Source organism: Peromyscus eremicus, chromosome 8a (assembly GCF_949786415.1).
Source record: "Peromyscus eremicus chromosome 8a, PerEre_H2_v1, whole genome shotgun sequence".
NCBI classification, from domain to species: Eukaryota; Metazoa; Chordata; class Mammalia; order Rodentia; family Cricetidae; genus Peromyscus; species Peromyscus eremicus.
The window spans coordinates 3,190,976-3,216,452 of record NC_081423.1 but is presented as its reverse complement, the minus strand read 5'-3'; the positions used below and the strand labels follow the sequence as shown (position 1 = coordinate 3,216,452).

Below are 25,477 nucleotides of genomic sequence, written 5' to 3'. Positions count from 1 at the left end.
GTACAAGAGCTCCCAATCGGAAACACCCTCAATGCCCATCCGTGCAGAGCAGGTAGACACTGGTGCGTGTTACACAGTGGGAGGCTGTGCAGCCCTGTCAGGGCACTAGTGAGAGGGCATATAGCAACATGGATTCATCTCACAAACACTGAGAAGGAACCAGACGTGGTGGATTATATGAGCATGACTCCATTTATATGAGCCCAAGAAAGAAGAGAAATACAGGGGAGAGTGTCCACCTTGCAAAGGAGGGTGCTGGCAGATGAGAGGTATGAGGGAGCCCATGGGAATTCTCCAGAGTTAGCATGTCTTCATCGTTCAGGGTGACAGGCTCACCCTGGCCTTTCAATGTATGTGTGTCATGTACTTTGATAGCATTGGCTTCCCTGTCATCCTCTGTTGTCCGTCCTCCCACTGTCCAGCTGGGCCCTACTCTTCATATACAGTTCCTTTTCTGTTTTCATGTCTTCTGTGCTCGTGTGTGTGTGTGTGTGTGTGTGTGTGTGTGTGTGTGTGTTCGTGTGTGTGTGTGCACGTGTGTGTGTGTGTGTGTGTGTGTGTGTGTGTGTGTGTGTGATTTGTTAAAACTAGATGCCCACGTGAGAGAAAACATGCAGCATTTTTCTTTGTGAGTCTGGTTTATTCCATTTAAAATGCTGACTTCCAGTTCTATGTATATTCTTATAAATGGCATGATTTTATTCCTTACACTTACATAAATCTGTCTGTATAGGCCATGATTTCTTTATCCATTTAACTGTTGATAGGCATCTAGGCTGATTCCTCAAGCTGGCTATAGTAAATGGTGTCCTGATAAACTGGAGTACACATGTGTCAGTGGTATGCCCTCAGCTGGGTCATACCTAGCTCTTGCTGAGCTTATGAGGAGCCTCCACACCAATCTCCTTTTTGGCTGTAACAGTTTGTCCTCATTAGAAGTGTGGGAGGCTCCTCCCTGCCCCTGTCTTTGCCAGTGTTTGTTGCCTCTCAAGGTCCTGTCCACACAGTGCATGTACTCAATGATGGACTGAGGCCCAAGCCCCAAGTCCCCAACTTCTCTTTGCCCCCTCGTGCTGCATAGGCTTTAGCAGGGTGACTTTAGTGAAGGTATCTCAAAATCTGCACTTCTTAGTTGGACCTTTTTTTTTTTTTTTTTCAGGGACTGTCAGCTCCCCAGTAATGACACGGGGATTTATTATTAATTATAAAAGCTCAGCCATAGCTTAGGCTTGTTATACTAACTAGCTCTTACAGCTTAAGTTAACCCATTTCTGTTAATCTATACATTGCTATGTGGCTTGTGTCTTTACCTGTCCTCCAGCATGTCTTGTTTCCTCTGCATCTCCTGGCAACTCCACCTTTCTTCTTCCCAGTGTCCTCTGTGTCTGGCTGTTCCGCCTATACTTCCAACCTAGCTAATGGCCATTTAACTTTTTATTAAACCAATAAGAAGGTGCCTTGGCAAAGACACATCTTCACAGTGTACAAAAAGATTATTCCATAGCATTTCCCCCTTTTTATCTAAATAAAAAGGAAAGGGTTTAGCCCTAACACAGTAAAACTATATATAATAGGAACAAATACCAGGTAAGAATTGCATTTGCAATGTCCAGTCCATTTTTATTTTGCAGTTTTGGAAAAAATGCTCCATTATTTATCCTATCTTTGTGATCCAAAGTTTTGTATATCTAGTCCTATCATAACTAACTATAACTACCTAGTCTTCAACTCCATCAAAGACTCCAAAAGGATAAAATATTATCCGTTTTTGAAGTAAATTGGTGTTGCCAGGAGCAGATGTATCTCACTATCATGAAAAACCTCATGTTATTAAAACATTTTTTTTTTTTTTTGGTTTTTCGAGACAGGGTTTCTCTGTGTAGCTTTGAGCCTTTCCTGGGACTCACTTGGTTGTCCAGGCTGGCCTCGAACTCACAGAGATCTGCCTGGCTCTGCCTCCCGAGTGCTGGGATTAAAGGCGTGCACCACCACTACCCGGCTATTAAAACATTTTAAATGCCATATTCTGTAGGTCTTTGAGGTGTTTGAAGAACATCTATTTAAAATATGTCTCTGATTGACCTTGAAAACATGCCTAACATGACTATAAGTTTGTTATAAATGACTATTAACCTGTATTTCTTTATTATCCTAAATAGCTTTCAAGGACTAAAACTTTACATTACATTTTTAAATGAGCTGCATAGGTACAATACCTTAAACAAGAAATAGAAACATATAATACAGTATAACAAAAATAACCTTAAATTTGAATCAATATAAAAAAATCCATACCAATGTAAAATATTTGAGACTAGTGGTTGTTCAAAAGTAGACTCAACAATCCACCCTTCTATTCCATCATTTCTATACTATATCCCCTCTTTGTCCCTTTAGAAAGAGATCCTTGAATCTAATCTCCTTTGTTTAGCTCTATCCTTGACTATGACCAATTAACAACTTATAACCAACCCCCCTAAATGATGACAAACATCCATAACCAATCAAACAACTAAAAGCAATCCAAACCACCTCTTGGGAATGTGGGAGTTGTGTTCTCTAGACTGCTTCCTGTTGACTGTAGGCTACAGCATCTTTAGGGACTCTTTGAGAATATTGAGATAATGGTCAAGTCCTGGGAAACTGCCATAACATTTGTTGCTCTGTGCAATGGGAAAGTGCAGGGCTTATGTGAAGTCCTGGCTGGAGTAGTCTGTGAGGCTGGACCATCTTAGCCAGCAGCCTTGAAGCTGTTCTGGATACAGAACTCTGAGGAAACTGCAACAGAAACATTTTGAGAGGGTGGATGGATCACCTGGGCCACCCGTTTTTATTGGTGTCTGGTCCCCTTCCTCTGAAAACACAAACTTTTAAAGGTAACATACATTAACACAAGTATGGGCTGTGTGTTGTACTTAAGCCAGCCAAAGATAATTTTTTTGTTTTATGTTTGAGCAGGTAAAATATACATCACCTATCTTTTTTAGGTTTATTTCTTTATGTCTGTTGCCAGGATTTTCAGGGGGTCTTCACCAATCAAATATGATCTCTATCAACCTTAAATGAATCCACAGCCTTTCTTTTTCTATGGAAACAAAATCATAACCTCTTCCCAATGTTACGTATTTTTGACTTCCATTTTGAAGTTAAGACATTTTTAAAATATATAGGTTGATTTAATTCAGCAGTTTCCACAATCCAGTGTCTCTCAGCAGCTATTGTTTGTTCACTAGCAATCAAAAAATTAAGGTCAGTAAAACACCATACAGGATCCAGATTCTGTGTATCTTCCATTTTTATGTGGCTTATCTTTTTTATATTATTTTTTCTTTAAAGATTTTATCTTATTATTTATAAACTGTTTTTTCTATAACTATCTATACTCATTTTCTTTTTTTTCTTTTTTTTAAGCCTTCACACATTTTGTAAAGACACTGTAACCTGTTTAGAGGGGTTTTTTCCTGTCTAGGTCTGCTTTACTGAGTATCTGTAACCTTTTCTGTCTGCATGAGCAAAATCTTTTTTTTTATAAATATTTTTATTTTATAATTAATTTAATTTTACGTATCAGTCATGGATTCCCCTGTCCTCCCTCCTCTCACCCCCCAGCCTTCCCCCCCAATCCACCCGCTATTCCCACCTCCTCCAAGGCAAGGTCTCCCCTGGGGATTCAGCCCAGCCTGGTAGATTCAGTTGAGGCAGGGCCCTCCTCCCTGCACCAAGGCTGAGCAAAGTGTCTCAGCACAGGCCCTAGGTTCCAAAAAGCCAGCTCATGCACCAAGGACATGTCCTGGTCCCACTGCCTGGGGACCTCCTAAATGGTTCAAGCTCATCAACTGCCTCACTTATCCAGAGGGCCTGGTCCAGTTCCATGGGGGCTCCTCAGCTATTGGTTCACAGTTCATGTGTTTCTGCTAGCTTGGCTATTTGTCCCTGTGCTTTTTCCAATCATGGTTTCAATATCTCTTGCTCATATAATCCTTCCTGCCTCTCGCCGATTGGACTCCTGGAGCTCCACCTAGTGCTTGGCTGTGGATCTCTGCATCTGCTTCCACCAGTCACTGGATGAGAGTTATATCGTGACAGTTAGGGTGTTCGGCCGTCTAATCACCAGAGTAGGTCAGCTCAGGCACTCTCTTGACCATTGCCACTAGTCTATAGTGGAGGTATCTTTGTGGATTTCTGGGGACCTCTCTAGCATTCTGCTTCTTCCTATTCCCATGGGGTCTTTATTTATCATGGTATCTCTTTCCTTGTTCTCCCTCTTTGTTCCTGATCCAGTTGGGATCTCCTGCTCCTCTAAGCTCTCTTTCCCCTGACCCTTGCCCTTACTCCCACCCCCCACCCCCAGTTTGCTCATGTAGATCTCCTCCATTTCTCTGTCACTGGGCAATCCCTGTGTCTTTCTTAGGGTCCTGTTTTCTAGGTAGCCTCCCTGGAGTTGTGAGTTGCAGTCTGGTTATCCTTTGCTTTACATCTAGTATCCACTTATGAATGAGTACATACCATGTTTGTCTTTCTGAGTCTGGGTTATCTCACTCAGGATGATATTTTTCTAGTTCCATCCATTTGCCTGCAAACCTCATGATATCATTGTTTTTCTCTGATGAGTAGTACTCCATTGTGTATATGTACCACATTTTATTTATCCATCCTTCAGTTGACAGGCATCTAGGTTGTTTCCAGGTTCTGGCTATTACAAATAATGCTGCTATGAACATAGTTGAGCATGTGTCCTTGTGGTATGATTGAGCATTCTTTGGGTATATGCCCAAGAGTGGTATAGCTGGGTCTTAAGGGAGGTTGATTCCCAATTTTCTAAGAAAGTGCCATATTGATTTCCAAAGTGGTTGTACAAGTTTGCATTCCCACTAACTGTGTAGGAATGTTCCCCTTGCTCCACATCCTCTCTGACATAAGGTGTCTTCAGTGTTTTTGATCTTAGCCATTCTGATGGGTGTAAGATGGTATCTCAGAGTTGTTTTGATTTGCATTTTCCTGATGACTAAGGATGTTGAGCAATTCCTTAAATGTCTTTCAGCCATTTGAGCTTCTTCTTTTGAGAATTCTCTGTTTAGCTCTATAGCCCATTTTTTAATTGGACTGTTGGGTATTTTGATGTTTAATTTTTTGAGTTCTTTATATATTCTGGATATCAGCCCTCTGTCAGATGTGGAGTTGGTGAAGATCTTTTCCCATTCTGTAGGCTGTCTTTTTGTCTTATTGACTGTGTCCTTTGCCCTACAAAAGCTTCTCAGTTTCAAGAGGTCCCATTTTTTAATTGTTTCTCTCAGTGTCTGTGCTACTGGTGTTATATTTAGGCCAGTGCCAATGTGTTCAAGACTACTTCCTACTTTCTCTTCTATCAGGTTCAGAGTAACTGGATTTATGTTGAGGTCTTTGATCCACTTGGACTTAAGTTTTGTGAACGGTGAGTTTTTATGCAAGTTTTCTGTCTGCCTGAGCAAAATCTTAAACCACTGCACAGCTTAGCTCATGTTGCATTGGTGGGTTATGCCTGTAGGCTGTGACCTGGATACACATCTCTGTACTGAGGCCTGCATGAGAAACTGCAGGACCATGAAGCTGCATTTGACTCCATTTTTGTGTGTTTAGAACATTTTGTTAATCTTTTTTATGGCTTATGTGGAAATACATGCCCCCATGTTGGATGCCATTTGTAACAAGTCTTTTTCTGCCCCGCCATCCAGCTCCCAAATCATGACACAGAGACTTCTTATTAATTATGAAAGCTCTATCGATAACTTAGGCTTGTTTCTAACTAGCCCTTATAACTTAAATTAATCCATTTCTATTTATCTACATCCTGCCACAAGGCTTGTAGCTATTATCTCTCCTTCTGTACATCCTGCTTCCTCTGTGTTCTTGACTCCATCCTTCTTCTTCCCAGAATCCTTTGTGCCTGGAAATCCTGCTAGCTACTGGCTGTTCAGTTCTTTATTAAACCAACCAGAGTGACACATCTTTACAGTGTACAAAAAGATTATTCCACAACAGCACTTTCCCTTCAGGCAGAAAATAGTGAGCCCTAGTGCTGACCACAGCAGCACCCACCAATTTTACTTCCTTCTGCTGGGTCAGGAGATGGGTGGCTTTATCCCTTATTCAAAAGGGAGCTTGGTTGTGTGGAAGAGATTGGCTTTGCATTCCTTCCAAGGAGTTAATTGTTTTCGTGGCTCAAGCTCAGAAAAGTGGGCTAGTCAGACTAATTTGGGCAGAGGATCCCTTTAACATAAGTGAATAAACTGTAGTTGTTTGTTTTGCTCCTTTGGAGGGCCCACCACCCAGCTCCCAAATAAATCAGACATGGAAGCTTATTCTTAATTATAAACATCCAGCCTTAGCTTGACTTGTTGGTTGCCAGCTTTCCTTAACTTAAATAATCCCAGCTGCCTTTTGCCTCTGGGATTTTTCCTTTTCTTCTCCTGTATGCTTTTCCCTCTTACTCCATGGCTTGCTGTGTAGCTGGGTGGCTGGCTCCTGATGTCCTCCTCTTTCTCTGGCTCCTAGATCTCTCCTCCCAGAGTTCTCCCTCTATATATTCTCTCTGCCTGCCAGCCCTACCAATTCTTTCTCCTGCCTTGCTATTGGCCATTCAGTTCTTTATTAGACCATCAGGTGTTTTAGACAGGCAAAGTAACACAGCTTCACAGAGTTAAACAAATGAAATATAAACAAATGTAACACACCTTAAAATAATATTCTATAACCATGAAGGAAGGAAAGAAGGAAGGAAGGAAGGAAGGAAGGAAGGAAGGAAGGAAGGAAGGAAGGAAGGACCCTAACAGTTTTCAGCATACGCACACTTAGTCTGGTGGTGTAGAATTCATGAGCAAATCATCTGCACCTCAGGTTTCCCAGGTTTGGATGCCAAGCAGGTTGTTGGGGACTGGTTGTTAATAATCTGGAGGATTTTGATTCTATCATATTAGATCTGAGGGGAGAAGTGTAAGTGAGAAGGTGAAATCAGGGGCTTTTCTGGCAAGGAGAGCATTTGGAGGTCATGTTAAGTGCCACACTCCTGGTCTGGGGTCCCAGAGTCCCCTGTGACTTCATTTCAGTGGAGCACTAGGGTAGAAAACATGGGACACTGGGGGGAAGACAGCTCTGGGTGCAAATTCTTCATTTCCCCATTTTCCTGGGCAAGTGATGTTGCCTCTCTGAGTCCATGTCTTCATCTCCAGAGGATATGTTCCCACCACCTGCCTGGCAGCTTAGCCTGAGGACAAGAGAAGAAGTATGTGTCTGGTGTAATGCTCAGCCCGTGATAGGTGCTGAGTGCTGAAGGTCTTGTGTTCAGTTTGTCATTTCTGTTCAGCCTTAGGCCTCTCACTCACTGAGTTCAAGGGCTCATTTCCTTAGATAGTGGAAGACAGAGCTGAGAGCTGTATCCACATCTGTGAGGTGCTGAGGTGAGCCTATCATGGGTGATCCGTGGAGCCTTGGCACTCTTCCTGTTCCCCTGGCTATCAGTGGTCTCCAGGTATAGCAACAGTGGCTGCCCGAAATGCACTCTGGGCACCAGCAAAGGGCAGGAGTGTGGATTCAACAGGAGCCCCAGAGCCTACTCGGCCCTGTGACTCTCAGCCATCGAGCCCTCTGCTCCTGGAGACTGCTCCCGACTTGGCCTGGTGGCTTGCAGGCAACAAGAGACAAAGGCATTGTGTTTTGCTGTTGTCTTTGCTCTTGAAGATGAATCAATAAAAGCCTAGGAGGAGGGCCAGGCTTACTGCTGAGAACCTGAGCCTGGCTTCAGATTTAAAGAATGTGAGCATGCACACCGTGGCTGCAGCGCATATCTGGGGTCTGCACCACAGGCAGATTAGAGAGTCCTGGGCAGAAACACAGGGCCTGTAGAACTGGGTGTGGCTGCCTGTAGGGGAGGGAGGGACAGAAGCCAAACATCCTTGTGGAAGGCTCAGGAAGAGCAGAGGGAATAGTAAGCATACTCTTGCTTCCACTGAGTAAAAAGAGAATTGGCTTCTAAATATATGTTACAAAGAATGCAGTCAGACTGACTCACAGCAGAGATGTTTGTTGCCATTTGTATGTAAAGAGGTCTTGAAGATGGAGAGATCCTTGCTTTATATGAAGTACAGTAGTCATTATGCAGAGATTTTACCCTCTTTATGATTCTTAAGTCGAGCGATGTTTTAAAACACGTCATCTGGGAGCAGTGGTACACACCTTTAATACTAGCCCTCAGATAGAGAAGTAGGATCTTTGTGAGTTTGAGGTTGGCCTGGTCTACACAGTGAGTTCTAGGCCAACCCGGTGTGCATGGGGAAACCTTTCTCAAACAAACAAAAAAAAAGAGCCCCCATTTTTTAGGTTTCCTTACCAGATAGCTGTGCTGTGTCCTGGCAGGTGCCGAGCCCATAAACCACATCAACATCTTGAGCATTCTCAGGGCAGTGTCCCAACTTGACTGAGATTAAGTTATGTCCCTGCATGTGCTTATGTTCTGCTGGGCCCCTCAGCAGTCTAGAAAACCTTGACCTCACTCCCCTTTGTCCCAGATCAGCTCCTCTACTGTGTGTTGGCCTACTATGTGGTGATCAGTGTGACTTCAGTCCTGTGGGTCTTGCAGAATTGGTGTCCATGGGCCAGCTTGTAAGCTGCAGATGTGAACAGGGAAATGCATCCGTGCTGTCACTCAGCTGGTGGGGACATACTATGTAGCTGGGCTCTCCTGTCACTTGCCTCACAAACTATTTCCTGTGCCCATTGGTGCCATCAGTGCTGCCCATTTTGTGCTTGGTGATCAGTGGTATGAGGCAGATGTGGACCCTGTGTGGACAGAGTGATTCAGCACCTGCCCTTTTGAGGATGACATAGGAGCTTGGCTTCAGCCTGTCGTCCTTTCTCCCTCCTTGGCAGGTCTACATCCGGATAAAGGATGATGAATGGAACGTGTATCGGCGGTACACTGAGTTCCGGGCGTTGCATCACCAGCTGCAGAGTGCGTTCCCGCAAGTAAGGGCCTACAACTTCCCTCCCAAAAAGGCCATCGGAAACAAGGTATGCGTCCAGGGGCCAGGTCACTGCTGCACTTTCATCTGTCCTTGAAGACTGAACTCACCATAGAAAAGCTGCAATGTTAGGAAAATAGAGGAGAAAGTAGCCACCACCTAACGGAAGGGCAGTCTTCCTGTGGGTGAGCCTCCCCTTATTTGACCAGGATAGCTTCCTAGGAAGCACCAGAGAGCCAGTGTGCTTGGTTCAGTGGTCTGTGCCCTTCCAGTAGGAACACTCAGCATCACCTGTGTTGTGTCGATGCTTCAGAGACCGTGCAGATGCAGGCAGTCTCGGCTGTGGCCTTTAAATGATATTTTTAAACACAGATCTGTAAGAGGGATCAGGGGGTAAATGAACTCAGTGCACAAGCCTGCCACACTGAGTTTAGTTCCTGGAACTCATGTTAAGGTGGAAGAAGGTCTTCTGGCTTCCACATGTGTATACACACATGTGCACATGCACACACAGACAATTTACAAAATTAAAAAAAAAAAACATTTTCGGAAGGCCTGGAGAGCTGGCTCAGTCATAATAGTGCTTGTCATACAAGCCTGGGGACCCAAGTTCAACTCCCCAGCACCTACATGGAAATGTGACATGTACCTGTGATCCCCACTAGGGAGATGGCTCGCTGGCCAGCCAGCCTAGCTTATTGGCTAGCTCCTGGTCAGTGAGAGACCATGTCTCAAAAACCAAGGTAGACTCAAGGTTGTGCTCTGGCCTCCACATGCACATGTACACGTGTGCACACAAAGCCACACATGGGCACACTTACCACACACAAATGTGCACACATGCACACACACACAGGCTAAGTTGGCATCTGGGTTGGTTATACTTGCTGACTGCTGTTCTGATCCAATAGTTTCCTGGTTTCAATCATGGTGCTCATTAGCATGCATGATGGCGGACCAGACTTTCTCAAAGAGGTTTCTTGTATAATGTCTACTCTGTCATGAAAGTGGATGGCCTCTATTGAAAACGTGTCATTAGTCACCATGCAAAGGGCTAGTTGAGACTAAAGGAGGCAGACCCATGTCTGGATGCAGTGTGCTCAGTCAGCTGTCCCAGCAGTTGGCCTCATGATGAACACCCTCCTGTTAGCTAGTGGAGACATTTCTCCTCCCTTGTCTGCACGTTGGGCTGCTGAGGGAGCTTGAAACCACTGTGCTCACAGCCCATCACCAGGTCTCTTATCTTGGCCTGTTTTAGTTCACGTGGAGTACATCTGGGCACTAAGGGGTCACTAACTCCATGGATGATTCCAGGTCATAGCCATCTGGAACCATTCAGAATCAAATGAGAAGGAGGCACTTCTACAGCTACAGGATATTAAACATCCAGTCAGATGTGGGCATTCAGGACCCTTGAGGACCTGAAAGCAACTGGGGATGACCCTCTATAATACTGGTTCTCAGCGTGGGCTGCCAACCAGGACACTGTATTCTCAGCTCTTGGTCCTCATTAGGACAGTAGCCTCGTTACTCTGGCCCTTCATCTGGCACATCCTCCTGTCTTCTCTGATTTAGACCCCTCCTCCTCTTGTGATGCCAGTGGGCCATCCAGAAAACCTGCAGTGGCCTCCCAACTCAAGATCCTTAAGTTAATCACATCTGCCAAGGTCATTTGCCACGTAAGGTCCTAGGAACTAGTTCAGCCTACCACACTCTTATATCGCTAAGAGCATTCTCTGAATTGAATCAGCTCCTTCTCCACCTCCTGCTTCCTCACCCCCCTTTTATAAGTCCCCATTGAGGCAAGGCCACCAAGAGCACCAGTCCCGTGAAACAAGCTTACCAACTGAGGCTCAGGACTGAGGAATGGTGGGGCTTCTGGAATTCAGTCATTGCCTTAGTTAGCATTTCTATCACTGTGAAGATACACCATGATAACTCTTATAAAGGAAAACTTTTAATGGGGTGGCTTACAGTTCAGAGATTCAGTCCATTATCATCATGGCGGGAAGCATGGCAGTGTGCAGGTAGACATAGTGCTGGAGAAGGAGCTGAGAGTTCTAAATCTTGATCCACAGGCAGCAGAAGGAGATTGTGTGCCACACTGGGTGTAGCTTGAGCATATCAGACCTCAGAGCTCACCCTCACAGTGACACACTAACAGGGCCGTACCTCCTAGTAGTGCCACTCCCGATGGGCCAAGCATTCAAACATATGGGAGCTATTCCTAGTCAAACCACCACAGTCATTTAGAAAGAGCAGTGACAACCCTAGGTCTGTCCTGTCTGGAGCGGGGACTGGGAATAGGTTTCCTCTTTGCAGTAGGCCCCATGTGACCCCTTCATGCAGGAGAAGCCCCCATCTGCAGTGGGTCACCCGTGGTCTCTCCATGCAGAAGCCCCGCCCCTGCCCCCTGCCAGTATGGTAGACTTTTCCCTTCCACACTAATGTCTGTGGAGCAGACTTTCTCTTGCTTATTTGTGCATAAGTGAGCATGGGGATGAAGGATACCACCTTGCATAGCCTGGCCCAGTGACCAGCTGGATGGTGGCCAGATGCCCAGACCAGTTTCCTGTAGACACAGTGGACCTGACTCCCTCCAGCCACAGCCTCATCCCTGACCTGCACCATGCCATTCCTCAATGGCTGGTTGGATAATAATCTTGATCTTGCATGAGGCTGAGGCATATACACTTTCCCTTCATTACACTTTGGCTGAAGACCAGGGAATATTTGAGCAACTCTTTCATGTTTCCAAGAGAGGACTGAGTCAGTTAAAGACCAAACTTGTGCAGACTCACATGGGCCCAGTACCTTAGAATGTGCTTTTGTATCCGGATGGCAAGATTTGTAGAAAGCTTGAATATAAATGGCCCAGAAAAGTCACCATGTTGGGATCTTTTCTTTGATGGGTGTATTTCAAAGATGACTTACTTGTCGTTTTGGACCGTGAAGAAGAATCCATACGTGACATCTTTAGGGTGACTGAGTCATGGACACCCAGTCACTGTGAGCCTTGGCTGTTAACTGACTCACTCCTGAGTTGACTAGTGTGGGCACCGTTCAGGGACTGGGCTATATAACCTATTTTATGTGCCACATGAGTGTCTGTATACTTCCCACACATTGCTGTCACTGGTGACAGTGACTGTGGCGACTGTGAGGCAGTGGGTCTCAGCAGGAATTTCCCAACTGAAGTCAAACAGCAGAAATCTTGCTGGGCAGCTAGAGGCAGCTCTCCTTCCTCGTCCTGCTGGGTGGGTTCTTCAGGATGTGCAAGAGGCAAGGCAGGCTAGGCCACATATGTGGCCACTGACTTCCAGGATGCCTCCGCAGACTCGGGCTTAGGCAGAGGCTCAGTGCTGATTCTCTCTGTTACAGTTCAGTGAATGGATGGGAACCAAGAACCACAGGCCCTTCTGAACATTCACTTGGCACTGAGGCAAGGCAAATTCCTTTCAACTTGTTGGAGAAATTGTTCCTTCAAATGCTCATTAAAAACACATAGGAAGACAGTGGTGCTGAGCTGGGTATGCTCTTCTGCTGAACTCGCCCCCATGCAGTCCCTAAGAGGGACGTGTGGAAGCAGAACTGGTAGCTTCTCAAAGGACTTGAGGCTAAAGAATGCTTCACTGTAGCGTGTGCCCCGGATTCTGGGATATCGCGCTAGGTTCAAGGAGATTAGGTGAGAGAACCAGTGGGCTCTGTCATCTAGCTGCCGGCGGTGTTGCAGGGAGAGTGTCACTAGTCACTTCACACCAGGGCACTGTGTCTGGGGCAGTGAAGAAGGGAGAGGAGTTGGCTACAGGAGGCCAGTGCTGGAGGAGCCAGCAGGACCTTCTGGTGACAGGTTTGTTAGAGGCGCCAGTGGGAGCCACTGAGGGGTTGTGTGTCTTCCATCCACCCTGCATCAGGCTGCTGTAGTCTACACAGCAAAGGACCATGGGAGGAGCAAGAGGCCAGCCTGGGCTACATAGTGCAACCTTGTCTCAGGAAAACAAGTACAACAAAAGGGAAAGCTTCAGAATCTTCAGTGATGACTCTTCAAGAAGTAGTCACGACATCAGTCGGGCAGTGGTTCTGCTGTAGGCTCCAGGGTGGAATCGTCAGCCTGCCCATTCAGGCTTCTGGAGGCACCTGACCCCTTGGCATGTGTTCCCACCCCCATGCTTGGTGTCTCTTCTATGGCCGTTCACATGCTCCCAGCACCTCATTCCCACTTGGGAACCATCTGTGGAGCTGAGGTCCCTTCCTCACAGTCCATCCTTGGGCCTGTGCAAACCTTCCTGGAAATTAGAAGCACATGGGAGACAGCCAATGTTCATTCCTTCCTTTATGCATGTACCATGCTTGAGAGCCCAAGAGCGGGAGAGCAGTAGGAATGGAGACAGTGAGTGTGTGGGGAAGAGAGAGAAGGAAGGAAGCCAGGGGGTGCTCCCTTTGCTTCTCCTGGATGTGCAGCCTTGGGCAAGTTACTTGACCTCTCTGTGCCTGTCCCTCCAATACCAGGAACAGTCCTAGCACTCAAGTGCTGTTTTTTTTTTTTTTTTTTTTTTTTTAAGTGCTTAGGGGAATATTTGGTAGTGCTCAGTGTCCGGTTCTATCTTTTAAAAAATAAAGAGGTGTGGGGCGGTGCCTCAGGTAGGGCAAGCCGATATTAGTGCTCCTCCTTGCTGGTGACACTGAGACTCTGGGCCTATGCACTGGGCATCCTGGCACAGGAGGCCCCGCCAGCACCTCAACAAGCCCTGGATCTCATACACGCAGCCACACACAGCCATGGCTTTCTGTTACTGTTCTCATTGTGCACTTCCTGTGATGCCCTATATGAAATGCGTATAGACCAGGAAGCTGGGGCTCGGGGCAGTGAGCATCCTGCTAAGGCCCAGGGGCACATAGGTGACAGAGGTAGGAACAGGTGACATTCTTCCAAAACCTCTGCACCAACTTCTCCCTCCATCCCACACCAGCTTTCGGAGCTATGACCCTCAGGTGTCTGCATGGAGCTACAGTACCCGGGGACTCCCCTGTCACAAAATCCCCTGCTTGGAATGGAGAGATGTGGTGGTGAGACCCCCGTGGCTAGTTTTCTAAAGAGAAGTTGGGGAGTAAAAGGAGCTGTGTCCAAACAAAGCAGAAACAGAAGCTCTGCTCCTTTGCCCTGTGCTCTGTATGTGGGCCGGGTGCCTCGTATACTGAGCAAGGGCAGAGAGGAGCCCCGGTTTCTCTTGAGTCAGTAAATGGCACTGAAGGAACTTTCCAGTACATAGTTATTTTATCTGGAAATCCATCTCAGGACAGTGATACACATGAGCTCAGCCTTAAAGTGGGGGAAAACAGAGCTTCTTGGGGAGACTTCAATATCAAATGTACTAAAGACTTCACCGCCATTCATAAAGAACTAGAAATGTGGATGCCACTGCACCCCATGTCTGCTGTCTGTGGCACAGGGAGAGGTTGAACTCAGGGCTGCTCTGGCTTTCTCATGTTCTGGCATGTGCCATCTCCTGGAAGCCTTGTCTAATGTCGTGTGTTTCTTTCCCACACTCCATACCAGCTGCCCGGTGATACCATGGACAGCAGATGCTGTCTTTGGTAGGCAGAGTGAGCACAGAGCATGAACCTGTGACAAGTCCCGAGCTCAAGGGGCAGAAACTGGTGTGTGGCAGCCATTGAATTCATCCGTTTCCTTTCTCTGTTTCCTCTTTCATTTGATTGACAGGTGCTGGTGTAGATGCACAGATAGTGTTTATTGAAAGAGATGGTTGATTCCCATGTGGTACCATCTGACTTGACCACTGTTCTCTAGACATTGGAAAACTAATGTTAATAGGATGTTCAACATCTTCAGCAGGTGTGATGCTCATACCTGTAGTCCCAGTATTCTGGAGGCTGAGTCTGGAGGAACCTGTGTTTGAGGTCAGCCTTAGCTACATAGCAAGTTCCAGACCAGCCTGGGTTATATAAAGAGACCCTGTCTCAGACCAAACCAATTATGCCTGATGACAAAAAGGAGCTGTGTGATACTTGGGGCAGCATTCCCAAATAGCCAGCCACAAGTGGCTGTCTCCCCACTTCACCTCTGTCTGGCTGAGCTGGAGAGCCTTGTTTTCATGCCAAGCCCACTGCTTTCCTAATTGACACGAATTACAAGCTGCTTGACTCTGCCTGGCATTTGATCTTTTCTACAGTGTTTTTGGGGCTGTTAGATTGCTTGTATATCATTATTTAATCTCCCCCTCCAGCTTAAAAGGCCTTCAGAATATACATAACCTGTGTTCCAGCTGCTGGTTTTGTGTGTGTGTTTGGACAGCTGATTAAAGTGGCACCGGAGAAGAGACCTTCTGGCTCTTATTCTCTTCTTGAGTAATAATTGAGAATAATTGCCACCTCCCCTCCAGTGTTCCCATTCATATGGAGGGCTGGGTATCACAAACTTTGGCATGCTGGGAAAAATATGTGTATTTCCAGAGTCTTTGATCCCGGCCATTTTAGTGATTGTCACTGGCCCCGATTTTCTAGGGTGCCCACTAGCTGTCTTGCTCTGTAGCCAAGGACTTCTTCAGAAGTAGTGAGATCTGGGGGCAGAGTGTAGGCCTCCTTCAGGTCCTTCTCACCGAGGAACACTGACTGTGTAACCTTGGGCAAGTTGCACAGCTTCTGTCAATCAGTGCATGGTAGCTTGCTGACAGCTCAGATTCTTGTGAGCATGCAGTCAGTGCAGACGTCCCATACTGCACTGGCATAGCTCAAACCCCCCATGCTAGCTTTAAAACCGCTCCAGAGGGAAGCCACTCTAACTTGGCTTCTGCTGTGGTCTGGCTGTGAAATGCCTCCCTCCCAAACACCTGAGGCTCATGTGTTAGAGCACTCAGCCCCCAGTTGGTGTTGCTACCCTAGAAGGCTGTGAAACCTTTAGGAAGAGGTAGGTCCCTGGGGGGGTGGATCTGACACCTAAGCGTCTGGCCCTGCCTCCTGTTGATGCAGTGTGACAGTCCATCTCCTGTCCCATGCCATCCCCACCCTTTCCATGAAGGTGCCAGTGTCGCGGCTGTAGGTGGTTTATCCCAGTAGAGGAAAGTCACTGCTGTTTGCTCTTTCATCTCCTCACCTTGTTGAGGAATGGCTGCTGGTCTTCCTGCATAGTATAGCCTGGCCTAGAACTCCTCACTCTGTAGCCTAGGCTGGCCTGGAGTGGTCCATGAGCTTCCAGATCCTGACTGGGAGGATTCCAGGTGCACCACACTCCAAGCTCTGTTCTGTTTTAAACTGGGTGCAGATTCCAACCTGAAGGTACTGTTCGGTGTATTTCCCACAGTGAACACACCCCAGCACACCTGCAAGCAACACTAGGCCAAGACAGGCCCCAGCACCAGGAACATCTTGCTGTCACTCTTTGTACAAGGCACCGTGGTCCTGGTCCTAATTTCTAATGCCATAGATTATCTGAGGCCTGAGAACCTCACGTGAAGGAATTCCAAACTTGAAACTCTCTTGCTTTTCTCTCCACACCACAGTTGTCAGACTCCTCTGTGCTGCTTCATGGGGTACCTACTGGTTCCACTTGATTGCTGCATAGTATTCCATGCTGTGAAGACACCACAGTTTAAGTATCTTTTCTGTCTCTAGAAGCTTGAATGGCATTGGCTAATTATAAATCATGCTGTGTTTAACCTTCTACCCTTCTCTTCTGCTTTCTGGGGCTGAACTCAGAGATAGAATCGCTAGTCAAATAGTGTGTAGATCTGCCTTGTTCATTTTTAGTTTTTAAAATAGGGTCTCCCTCTGTAGCTCAGGCTGGCCTAGGACTTGTGATTCTTCTGGCACACGCCTGATTGCATTGGGATTACGGGCATGAACCACCACACCAGTTAGTCTGGCTCCTTGAAAGAAGGGAAAAGGAAAGAACTCATAGGATGAGAAAACTGTCCATCTTCCCACCACCTAGAATCAACAACCATGCACATTTTGTCCTTTCTACTTCTAAGCTCCTTAAAAAAAAAAAAAAAAAAAAATGCAAAATTTTCTGATAGTCCCCAGAGTACACAGAAAGCTGTAATGAGTACATATCACCATCCAGATGGAATGAATGTTAGTGTTTAGAAATTAAACATCATAAATACAACTGAGTTCTCATTGCAGCCCCCATCCCAGAGGGGAGCAGCATGGAGCTGTTGGTTCCTTTGGTCCATGCATTTGTGTTTTATGGTGGGATTATAAAAGTGTTTTCTTTTTATGGCTCTGCATAAATGATGTCACTCTGTTGCTGGAGAATTTCTCTCCAGCTCCCGCCACCAAGTCCCGCCAGTTCCAGAGCCCACTTATAAAATAAACACACAAACTCTTACATTATTTAAACTGCTTGGCCATTAGCTCAGGCCTGTCACTGTCTAGCTCTTACTCTTATATTTAGCCCATTTCTATTAATCTTTACTTTGCCACATGGCTCATGGCTTACTGGTACCTTACATCTTCCTTCTCCTGGCGGCGGCTCCAGGCAGTCTCCCTCTCTGCCTTCCACTTCCCAGAATTCTTCTCCTTGTCCCGCCTATACTTCCTGCCTAGCCAATGGCCAATCAGTGATTTATTTACTGACCAATCAGCAACACACTTGACATACAGACCATCCCACAGCACTTCCCCTTTTTCTTTTCTTAAAAAGGAAGGTTTTAACTTTAACATAGTAAAATTACATATAACAAAACAATTATCAAGCAAGAATTACAGTTACAATATTAAAGAAGAGATCCTATCTATCTTATATTTGTAAGTTTAAGGTTTTATATCTAACTTATCTTTTATTATAACTAAGGAAAATTGTAAGTATCTAGTCTTTAACCACATCAAAGACCTCAGAAGGATATACTACTACCTGAGAAATGGAGAAGGATATAAGCAACTTTTAGGAGTCTTGTAGGGTAGACAGAGACAGCTGGCAGCCTGGACAGTCATTCAAAGTTCTCTTGTAAAGTTGGGGCATCTGTCTTCAGCCCACAGGCCTAGAGTCTCTTATTTACTTTTCTCTGTGACCTGTAGAATGTCTGGCAGTTTTCTCTGCAAAGCAGGAACCTGAAGGACCATTTTGTCAAGCAAAGTTCAGTGGTCACCTTTGTATGGGTCCTGCATGTCCAGTTGATCAGGCAGTCCAGGCAAGAACAGTTTCTTGCCCAAATGGCTATTTTTGTCAAGGTGAAGATAAACTCCGTATGGAGTGTCTTCGATGCCCATCCTCCTCTCTGAAGTAAATCGGTGCTGTCAGGAGCAGACATGTCTCACTGTCCAGAAAGTCTAAATTTTTAAAACATTTTAAATGCCATATTCTGTAGGTCTTTGAAGTGTTTGAAGACTACCTATCTATCTGAAATATATCTATGTATACCTAGAAGACTTAACTAACATGGCTACAAATATTATCATAGATGACTAACTATTAATCTATTTTTTAATTATCCATTACAATTTTAAATGAGTTACATAAACATAATACCTCAAACAAGAATAGAAATATATATATAGTATAACAAAATTAAGTTTAAATTTGTATCAATAAACTAAAATCTATAGCGATGTAAAACATTTTAAACAAGTTGTTACTCTTTAACAGTAGGTTCATTAATCTACCCTTTCATCCTATCATATCTAAACTATCCCCTTTTTTTCTTTAGAAAGAGATTGTATTTATAATCAACCTGTTTTAAATAAAAATATTGGTTTTTGTCTGTCCCACACCAGAGGGCTCTTCTGATTTGGGACATAAGAATCTCTTAACCATTTTTTTTTTTTTTTTGAGCAATATGTCTGGGTTTAGAGGGGGAGTGAGCCAATTCCATCTCTAAAGCCAGCTTGGTATATTTGGGAATTTGGGCGTAGCTTCTCTTACTACTTCCTGCTGGAGGGGGGCGCTGTATCTTATGGGGACACGAAGAAAATTTTAGGATCATGGAGTAGTCCATGAGGCTGTATCGTCTGAGCCAGTTGCCTTGAAACCATTCTGGATGTTGAATCATCTGGGCCATGGTTTCACTGGAGACCTTTCAGGGGGTCTTGGCTGGTCAAACCTGATGTATCTTAATCTGGAACAAATCCATAGTCTCTGGCTTTCTGTGGAAACAAAAGAGACTCTTTTCCAAAGCAACATATCCTTATATCCAAATTTTGAAGTCAAGGTATCTTTAAAGTATACATATTGGTTTAACTCAGCTTCCTTTACAATAAAATATTTCTCTGCAGTTAAGAATCCCAAAGACAACATAATCCAGATTCTCTGTGTAATATCCATTTTTACGTGGCTTATTTTTTATACTACCTTTACTGTCTCTTTAATGACTTTATTTTTTAAAACTATGTACTTGTTTCTATAACTCTATATATCACCTTTTTTGTCTCTTTCAAGCCTACGTATCTTTTACACATATTGTAAACTATTACATCTGAATCTGTCTTATTGTGAATCTCTTGCCTTAAACTGCAGCAGCTGTGGCTGCTGGCTCCGCCCACTTCAGCTTCCCAACATGGCGGCGGTCCGCTTTCCGCCAGCTCTGGGAGCCATAACTCTCAGAAATAGTGGGTCTACACTTTTACCAAAGTAGCGTGTAGCCCAGAAACCTCTTTTTTTGTTTTGTACTAGCAAAGGCTAAATTCACCACACAGTTTAATGTGCTACTTGCAGAGGCCTCATTCCCACCATACTGCAGGTCGAGAGCGCACGCTAGGAACCCGCCAGTAGCTCAAACCGGCAGCTGCCGCTTATTTGAGAGAGACAATTAGGAAGCTGTTTTTAGGTCCGTTTTAGAATCTTTTTTCTAAGTTTTTAGGTGGAAACTCTTGCCACCACGTTGGACGCCATTTGTTGCTGGAGAATTTCTCTCCAGCTCCCGCCACCAAGTCCCGCCAGTTCCAGAGCCCACTTATAAAATAAACACACAAACTCTTACATTATTTAAACTGCTTGGCCATTAGCTCAGGCCTGTCACTGTCTAGCTCTTACTCTTATATCACTCTTTACGTATCATTTCCCAGCTTGCATTTTTCAGTGGTATTACAGGATTTTGATTTAGGCGTTTACACAATGTACACCCCACCTCCCCACACTGCCTTTTTTTTTTTTTTTTTTTTTTTTTTTTTGAGACAGTGTCTCACTATGCTGTAGCCCACATTGAACCCGTGATTCTCCTGCCTCAGCCTCCTGATTTCTGGGATTATAGGTATTCATCACCATGCCTGCTTGGTCACTGTAGCAGAGACATCCTGTGCCCGCCTACTACCTCATGTCTACTTGAGACTCAGTTTCCCTAGGCAGGCTTAGGCATGAGGCTGCTGGCTGATGAGACATTCATGTCCTCAATCCATTGTTGCACTCTTGCCAAATTGATCCCCAAGGCAGCCTCGCTCGTTCGCTTCCCGTGGGTGGAGATGGATCTGCCCTCTCCAAGCACCTGTTTCATTTCTGTTTTGCCAACACTGGGCCCAGGATAGTTTTTTATCCCAGTTTTGAATTCATCCCAGATTACAGATAACTGGTGACATTAGTGGTTCAAATGCCCTTTTCTTTGTTTTACCTTGTAAGCCTGTGAGCCCATGGTCACTTTTCTGCTGGCCAGGCCTTTCTCTGGATCTGGATCTGTGCTTTGCAGGTGTCACCCTTTGTCTCCATGGTGCTTTACTAAGACATGCCTTGTATCCTTGTGGGGGTGGCAGTTTGGACTCCTTATCCCTGGGACCCAGACTTCACCTCCTCCCTATGTGTGCTGTGTCTACACCCTTCCTGCATTGCCCCCTTAATGTCCTCTTGAACACTTATTTACATACATGCCTGCTTCTCTGCCTGCCAGTCAGTCAGCCTAGTTGAGGAGCCCCACCTCTTGGAGGGAGTAGTGACTTCTCAGGAGCCCATCACCTCTGGAGGTTGCATATGACTCATGCAAGTAGAGGCTAGATTTGCACTTCTCTGCATGGAGGAACATTAGGCCCCGAATTGTGTTCTTTGTGTGAACATTCCATGGACACCAGAGGCCAACTTTGGGTATCATTGCTCAGGTACCACCCACCTTGTTTTTTTGAGACAGGGTCTCTCACTGACCTGGTTCTCAGCAATCACTTGGACTAACTGGCCAGTGATCTGCTTGTCTACACCCCTGGGATTATAAACACATGCCACCATGTCAGGATATTTTATATGGGTCCTGGGGATTGACCCAGGTCCTTGTACTCTTGAGACATTTCTGTTCACAGCCACAACCTTCTCTGCAAACCCAAAATCATGTTCTTTAGTGAACGTTATTCAAGGGAACACCTGTATTAGTCAGGTCTCTCTGGAGGAACAGAACATATCGAATGCATGTGTATATATATGTGTGTTTTATACATACATATATATGTATAAAACACACACACACACACACACACACACACACACACACACACACATATATATATATATATATATATATATGGGGGTATTTATTAGAATGGCTTACAGGCTGTGGTCCAGCTAGTCCAATAATGGTTGCCTACCAATGGAAGGTCCAAGAATTCAGTAGTTGTTCAGTTCATGAGGCTGGATGTCTCAGCTGATATTCAATATCTGCTAGAATCCTGAAGAAGTAGGTTCTAAAGCCAATGAAGGAATGGGCTTTGCCAGCAAGAGTGAGGGCAAGCAGACAGAGAACAAGAAATTCCTTCTTCCGTGTCCTTATATAGCAGTGTTTCTCAACCTGTGGGTCGCAGCCATTGGAAAACATATTTCTGATTGGTTTTAGGAACTGAGACACCGCTCAGTAGCAAATTACAGTTATGAAGTAGCAATGAAAATAAATTTATAACTGGGGCAGGGGGGGGTAGGAACATGAGGGATCCAGATGGCCGAGTTGGAGGAGGAATGGAGAGGGAGAGCAACAGAAGAGATATCTTGATAGAGAGAGCCATTATGGGGTTAGAGAGAAATCTGGTGCCAGGGAAATTCCCAGGAATCCACAGGATGACCCCAGCTAAGACACTTAGCAATAGTAGAGAGGGTGCCTGAACTGGCCTTATCCTATAATCAGATTGGTGACTACCCTAATTGTCAACAGGGAGCCTTCATCCAGTGACTGATGGGAGCAGATGCAGAGATCCACAGCTAAGCACTGGGCTGAGCTCTGGGAGTCCAGTTGAAGAGAGGGAGGAGGGATTGTATGAGCAAGGTGGGGGTCAAGATCATGAGGGGGAACCCACAGAGACAGCTGACCTGGGTCATGGGAGCTCATGGACTCTAGACGGACAGCTGGGGAGACTACATGGGACTGACCTAAGCTTTCTGCCTGTGGATGACAGTTGTGTAGCTTGGTCTGTTTGTGGCCCTTAGCAGTGGGACCAAGATTTGTCCCTGGCACATGAGCTGGCTTTTTGGAACCTACTCCCTATGGTGGGATACCTCGCTCAGTCTTGATGCAGGGGAGAGGAGCTTGGTCCTGCCCCAACTTGGCATGCCATGCTTTGGGAGGCCTTACCCTTTCTGAGGAGTGGACAGGATGAGAAGAGGGAGGGGAAGCTGTGGTCTGTATGTAAAATAAATAAAAAAAATTAATAAAAAAAAGAAATTTATGGTTGGGGGTTCCTAAAACCATCAGAAAACGTATTTCTGATGGATGTGACCCACAGATTGAGTACTAGTCATATAGGCGGCTACCAGGTGTGGCCCAGATTGAAAGTGTCTTTCTGCCTCCAGATCCATATTAGAAGTGGTTTTCCCACTTCCAATGGTTTAAGAAAAAAATCACTCACAGGTGTACCCAGCCACTTGAGTTTTAGTTAATTCCGGATGCCGTCAAGTTGTCAACCTAGAACAGCCAGCACAGCCCCTTCTGTCCTCTCCTGGAATGGCTGTGGGAGTGTGGCCTCTTGAGTAGCAGGGGCTTTTTCTGGAGAGCTGTTTCTCTCGACTGGGTCACAGAAGCATTAAACTCAGCCCCCAGAACATTCTCATCATTTAGTTTCCTGGGGCTTCTGCCTTCTGAGGGAAGGTGCAGTTCTTTTTTTATAATGAGTTTTGAAGCTTTTTTGAGCCAAGTGCCTGATCCTCATAAGCTGCTGAAAATGGAACTGTTTTGAGTCACAAAGGAGCCTTTGATCTTGCTTGTGGCTCTCCCCATGAACCAGGCAGCCTTCTTCCTATTAGCAGGAAATAAACAGAATCCTGTTCACATCAGCAGGGCTGTCCTAAAAGAATAGCAGCTCCTGATTGCTGTCTGTGCACAGGCACTACTCACAAAGCATAGGCTGTGCCCATGTGCACACTCTCATTTAATCTCCTGGTGGTCACACCTTGTAGGATAACACCTGTCCCCCCTTTACACATGAATCCTCAATCCCCATCTTGCCTCAGGACCTTAGTATGCACATTTGCTCCACTCCTCTCATAGCGGGTCTTTCTTCTCTGTCAAAGTTCATCTTGAGTCCTTCCTGCTCAGAGAAGTCACCCCCTTGAGTGTAGCTTTCTTGATTCCTTGTTTTTCTCCTCGGTAGCTTTAGTATGACTTCACATTTAGTGGTTTGTTTCTGTACATGAGGGTACCTGTGTACTAGGAGAGACACAGAAACTTCAGCAGAGGATGGCATGGTGTAGTTTGTAGTTTAGAGATGCCACTGCCAGGTGGAGGATGGGGAGACTGCAGGTGGAGGATGGGGAGACTGCAGGTGGAGGATGGGGAGACTGCAGGTGGGGGATGGGGAGACTGCAGGTGGAGGATGGGGAGACTGCAGGTGGGGGATGGGGAGACTGCAGGTGGGGGATGGGGAGACTGCAGGTGGGGGATGGGGAGACTGCAGGTGGGGGATGGGGAGACTGCAGGTGGGGGATGGGGAGACTGCAGGTGGAGGATGGGGAGACTGCAGGTGGGGGATGGGGAGACTGCAGGTGGGGGATGGGGAGACTGCAGGTGGGGGATGGGGAGACTGCAGGTGGGGGATGGGGTTGGCATGCAGGAGACCTAGAAGGGCATGCCAGAGTAAGCTAGCAAGAGTCCTTGAAGGCTGAAAGGGGACTTAGAAGGCAGAGACAACCTGGTGGAACTGAGTCCCTCAGGAAAGTCAGGTCCACACTGATGATGTTGGTCTCCATGTAAGGTCTAGAATGATGCTGTGGTCAGAGCCCCAGAGCAGGTCTTGTCAGCTGGTGACCCAAAGGCCACGTTCCTCCTGAGATCTGGTTTGTGTCTCAATGATGATTGTGGAAACTCATAGTGGCAACTGAGGGGACAGGGCTTCACAGTAACCAAGCAGGGCTTCTTCTTGAACTCACGTTTTCTATGGCAGCCATTGGTCATTGCCCAGTGCCCTGGGTCCTTCCCAGGCATGAACCTGTCTGCCTTCCTGCTTTCATAGGCTGCACCCTGCTGGGACAGCTTTTGAATTTTGTCACCCTGGAGGTTCAGGGAAGGCTTCTTGGAAGGAATACTTTCTTTTTTTCATCTAAGTTTTGTTTGTTTGTTATTTAGAGATAGCATCTCACTGTGCAGCCTGAGGCAACTTAATGAGAATGTACTGGCTTGGGTAAGAGTCTGACGTCAGGAATGGCTGGATCGAGGAGTCCAGGGTGGTCTTTTTCTTTGGTATTCACTGACTCCTGCTTGCTGTCTTGATGGTTTCTTGCTCTGCCTGTTTCTTTTTAAGTTGGCTTTCTTGTCAGGTATAATCCTTCTTGGGCGAACACCTCAGGCAGAAGGAGCAGTTGCTTTCATGATAGATTCATGCTGAGGTCCTGTGCTATGCCAGGCTCAGTAACCAAGACCAGCCAAGTCATGTTGACGAATAAATCCTGCCTACACCATGTTCCTTCACCCTGTTGCCTGCCGCCTCTTTCTTGAGAAGCTACTGTGTCAGCCTGTGTACAGCAGGGAACTAACTTAACTATACAAGAGCCTTGCTCCGAAAGGCTGGCTCACACAAATGATCTTCAATTAGTTCTGAATGACATAAAGTGACTAAGAGCTGTGTCTGAGCTGTGTTGGAAGGGTGGCCCAGGTGATAGTGAGTATTGTCAGAAATGGCATAGTGTAGAATTTCTTCCAGACACACACACACACACACACACACACACACACACACACACACACACACACACGCACACGTCTTAGTCAGTGTTCTATTACTGTGAAGAGACACCATGACCATGGCAACTCTTATAAAAGAAATCATTTAATTGGAGCTTGCTTACAGTTTCAGAGGTTTAGTCCATTTTCATCATGATGTGCAGCATAATAGCATATAGGCAGACATGATGTTGGAGAAGGAGCTGAGAGTTCTACATCTTGATCCATAGGCAGCAGGCAGAGAGTCCACCTGAGTGACACAGTTCCTCCAACAAGGCTACACTTCCTAATCCTCCTCAAGTAATGCCACACCTTGATGACTAAGCATTCAATATGTGAGCCTATGGGGGCCATTCATTTCAAACCACCACACACACATCTATGCATGCACAAATTTCCCATTGTTGTCAACCAGAG

At 45.8% G+C, this 25,477-nt stretch overlaps 1 protein-coding gene across 1 annotated transcript in view; it reads left to right on the top strand.

Annotated features, from left to right (window-relative positions):
- Snx29 (sorting nexin 29) overlaps window positions 1-25,477 on the top strand; it is a 477,564-nt gene that overhangs the window by 421,667 nt on the left and 30,420 nt on the right. Inside the window, exon 19 of the mRNA XM_059269973.1 lies at window positions 8,902-9,042. Coding sequence (XP_059125956.1) covers window positions 8,902-9,042 — 141 coding nt within the window. The remainder of the gene's footprint in view (window positions 1-8,901; window positions 9,043-25,477) is intronic.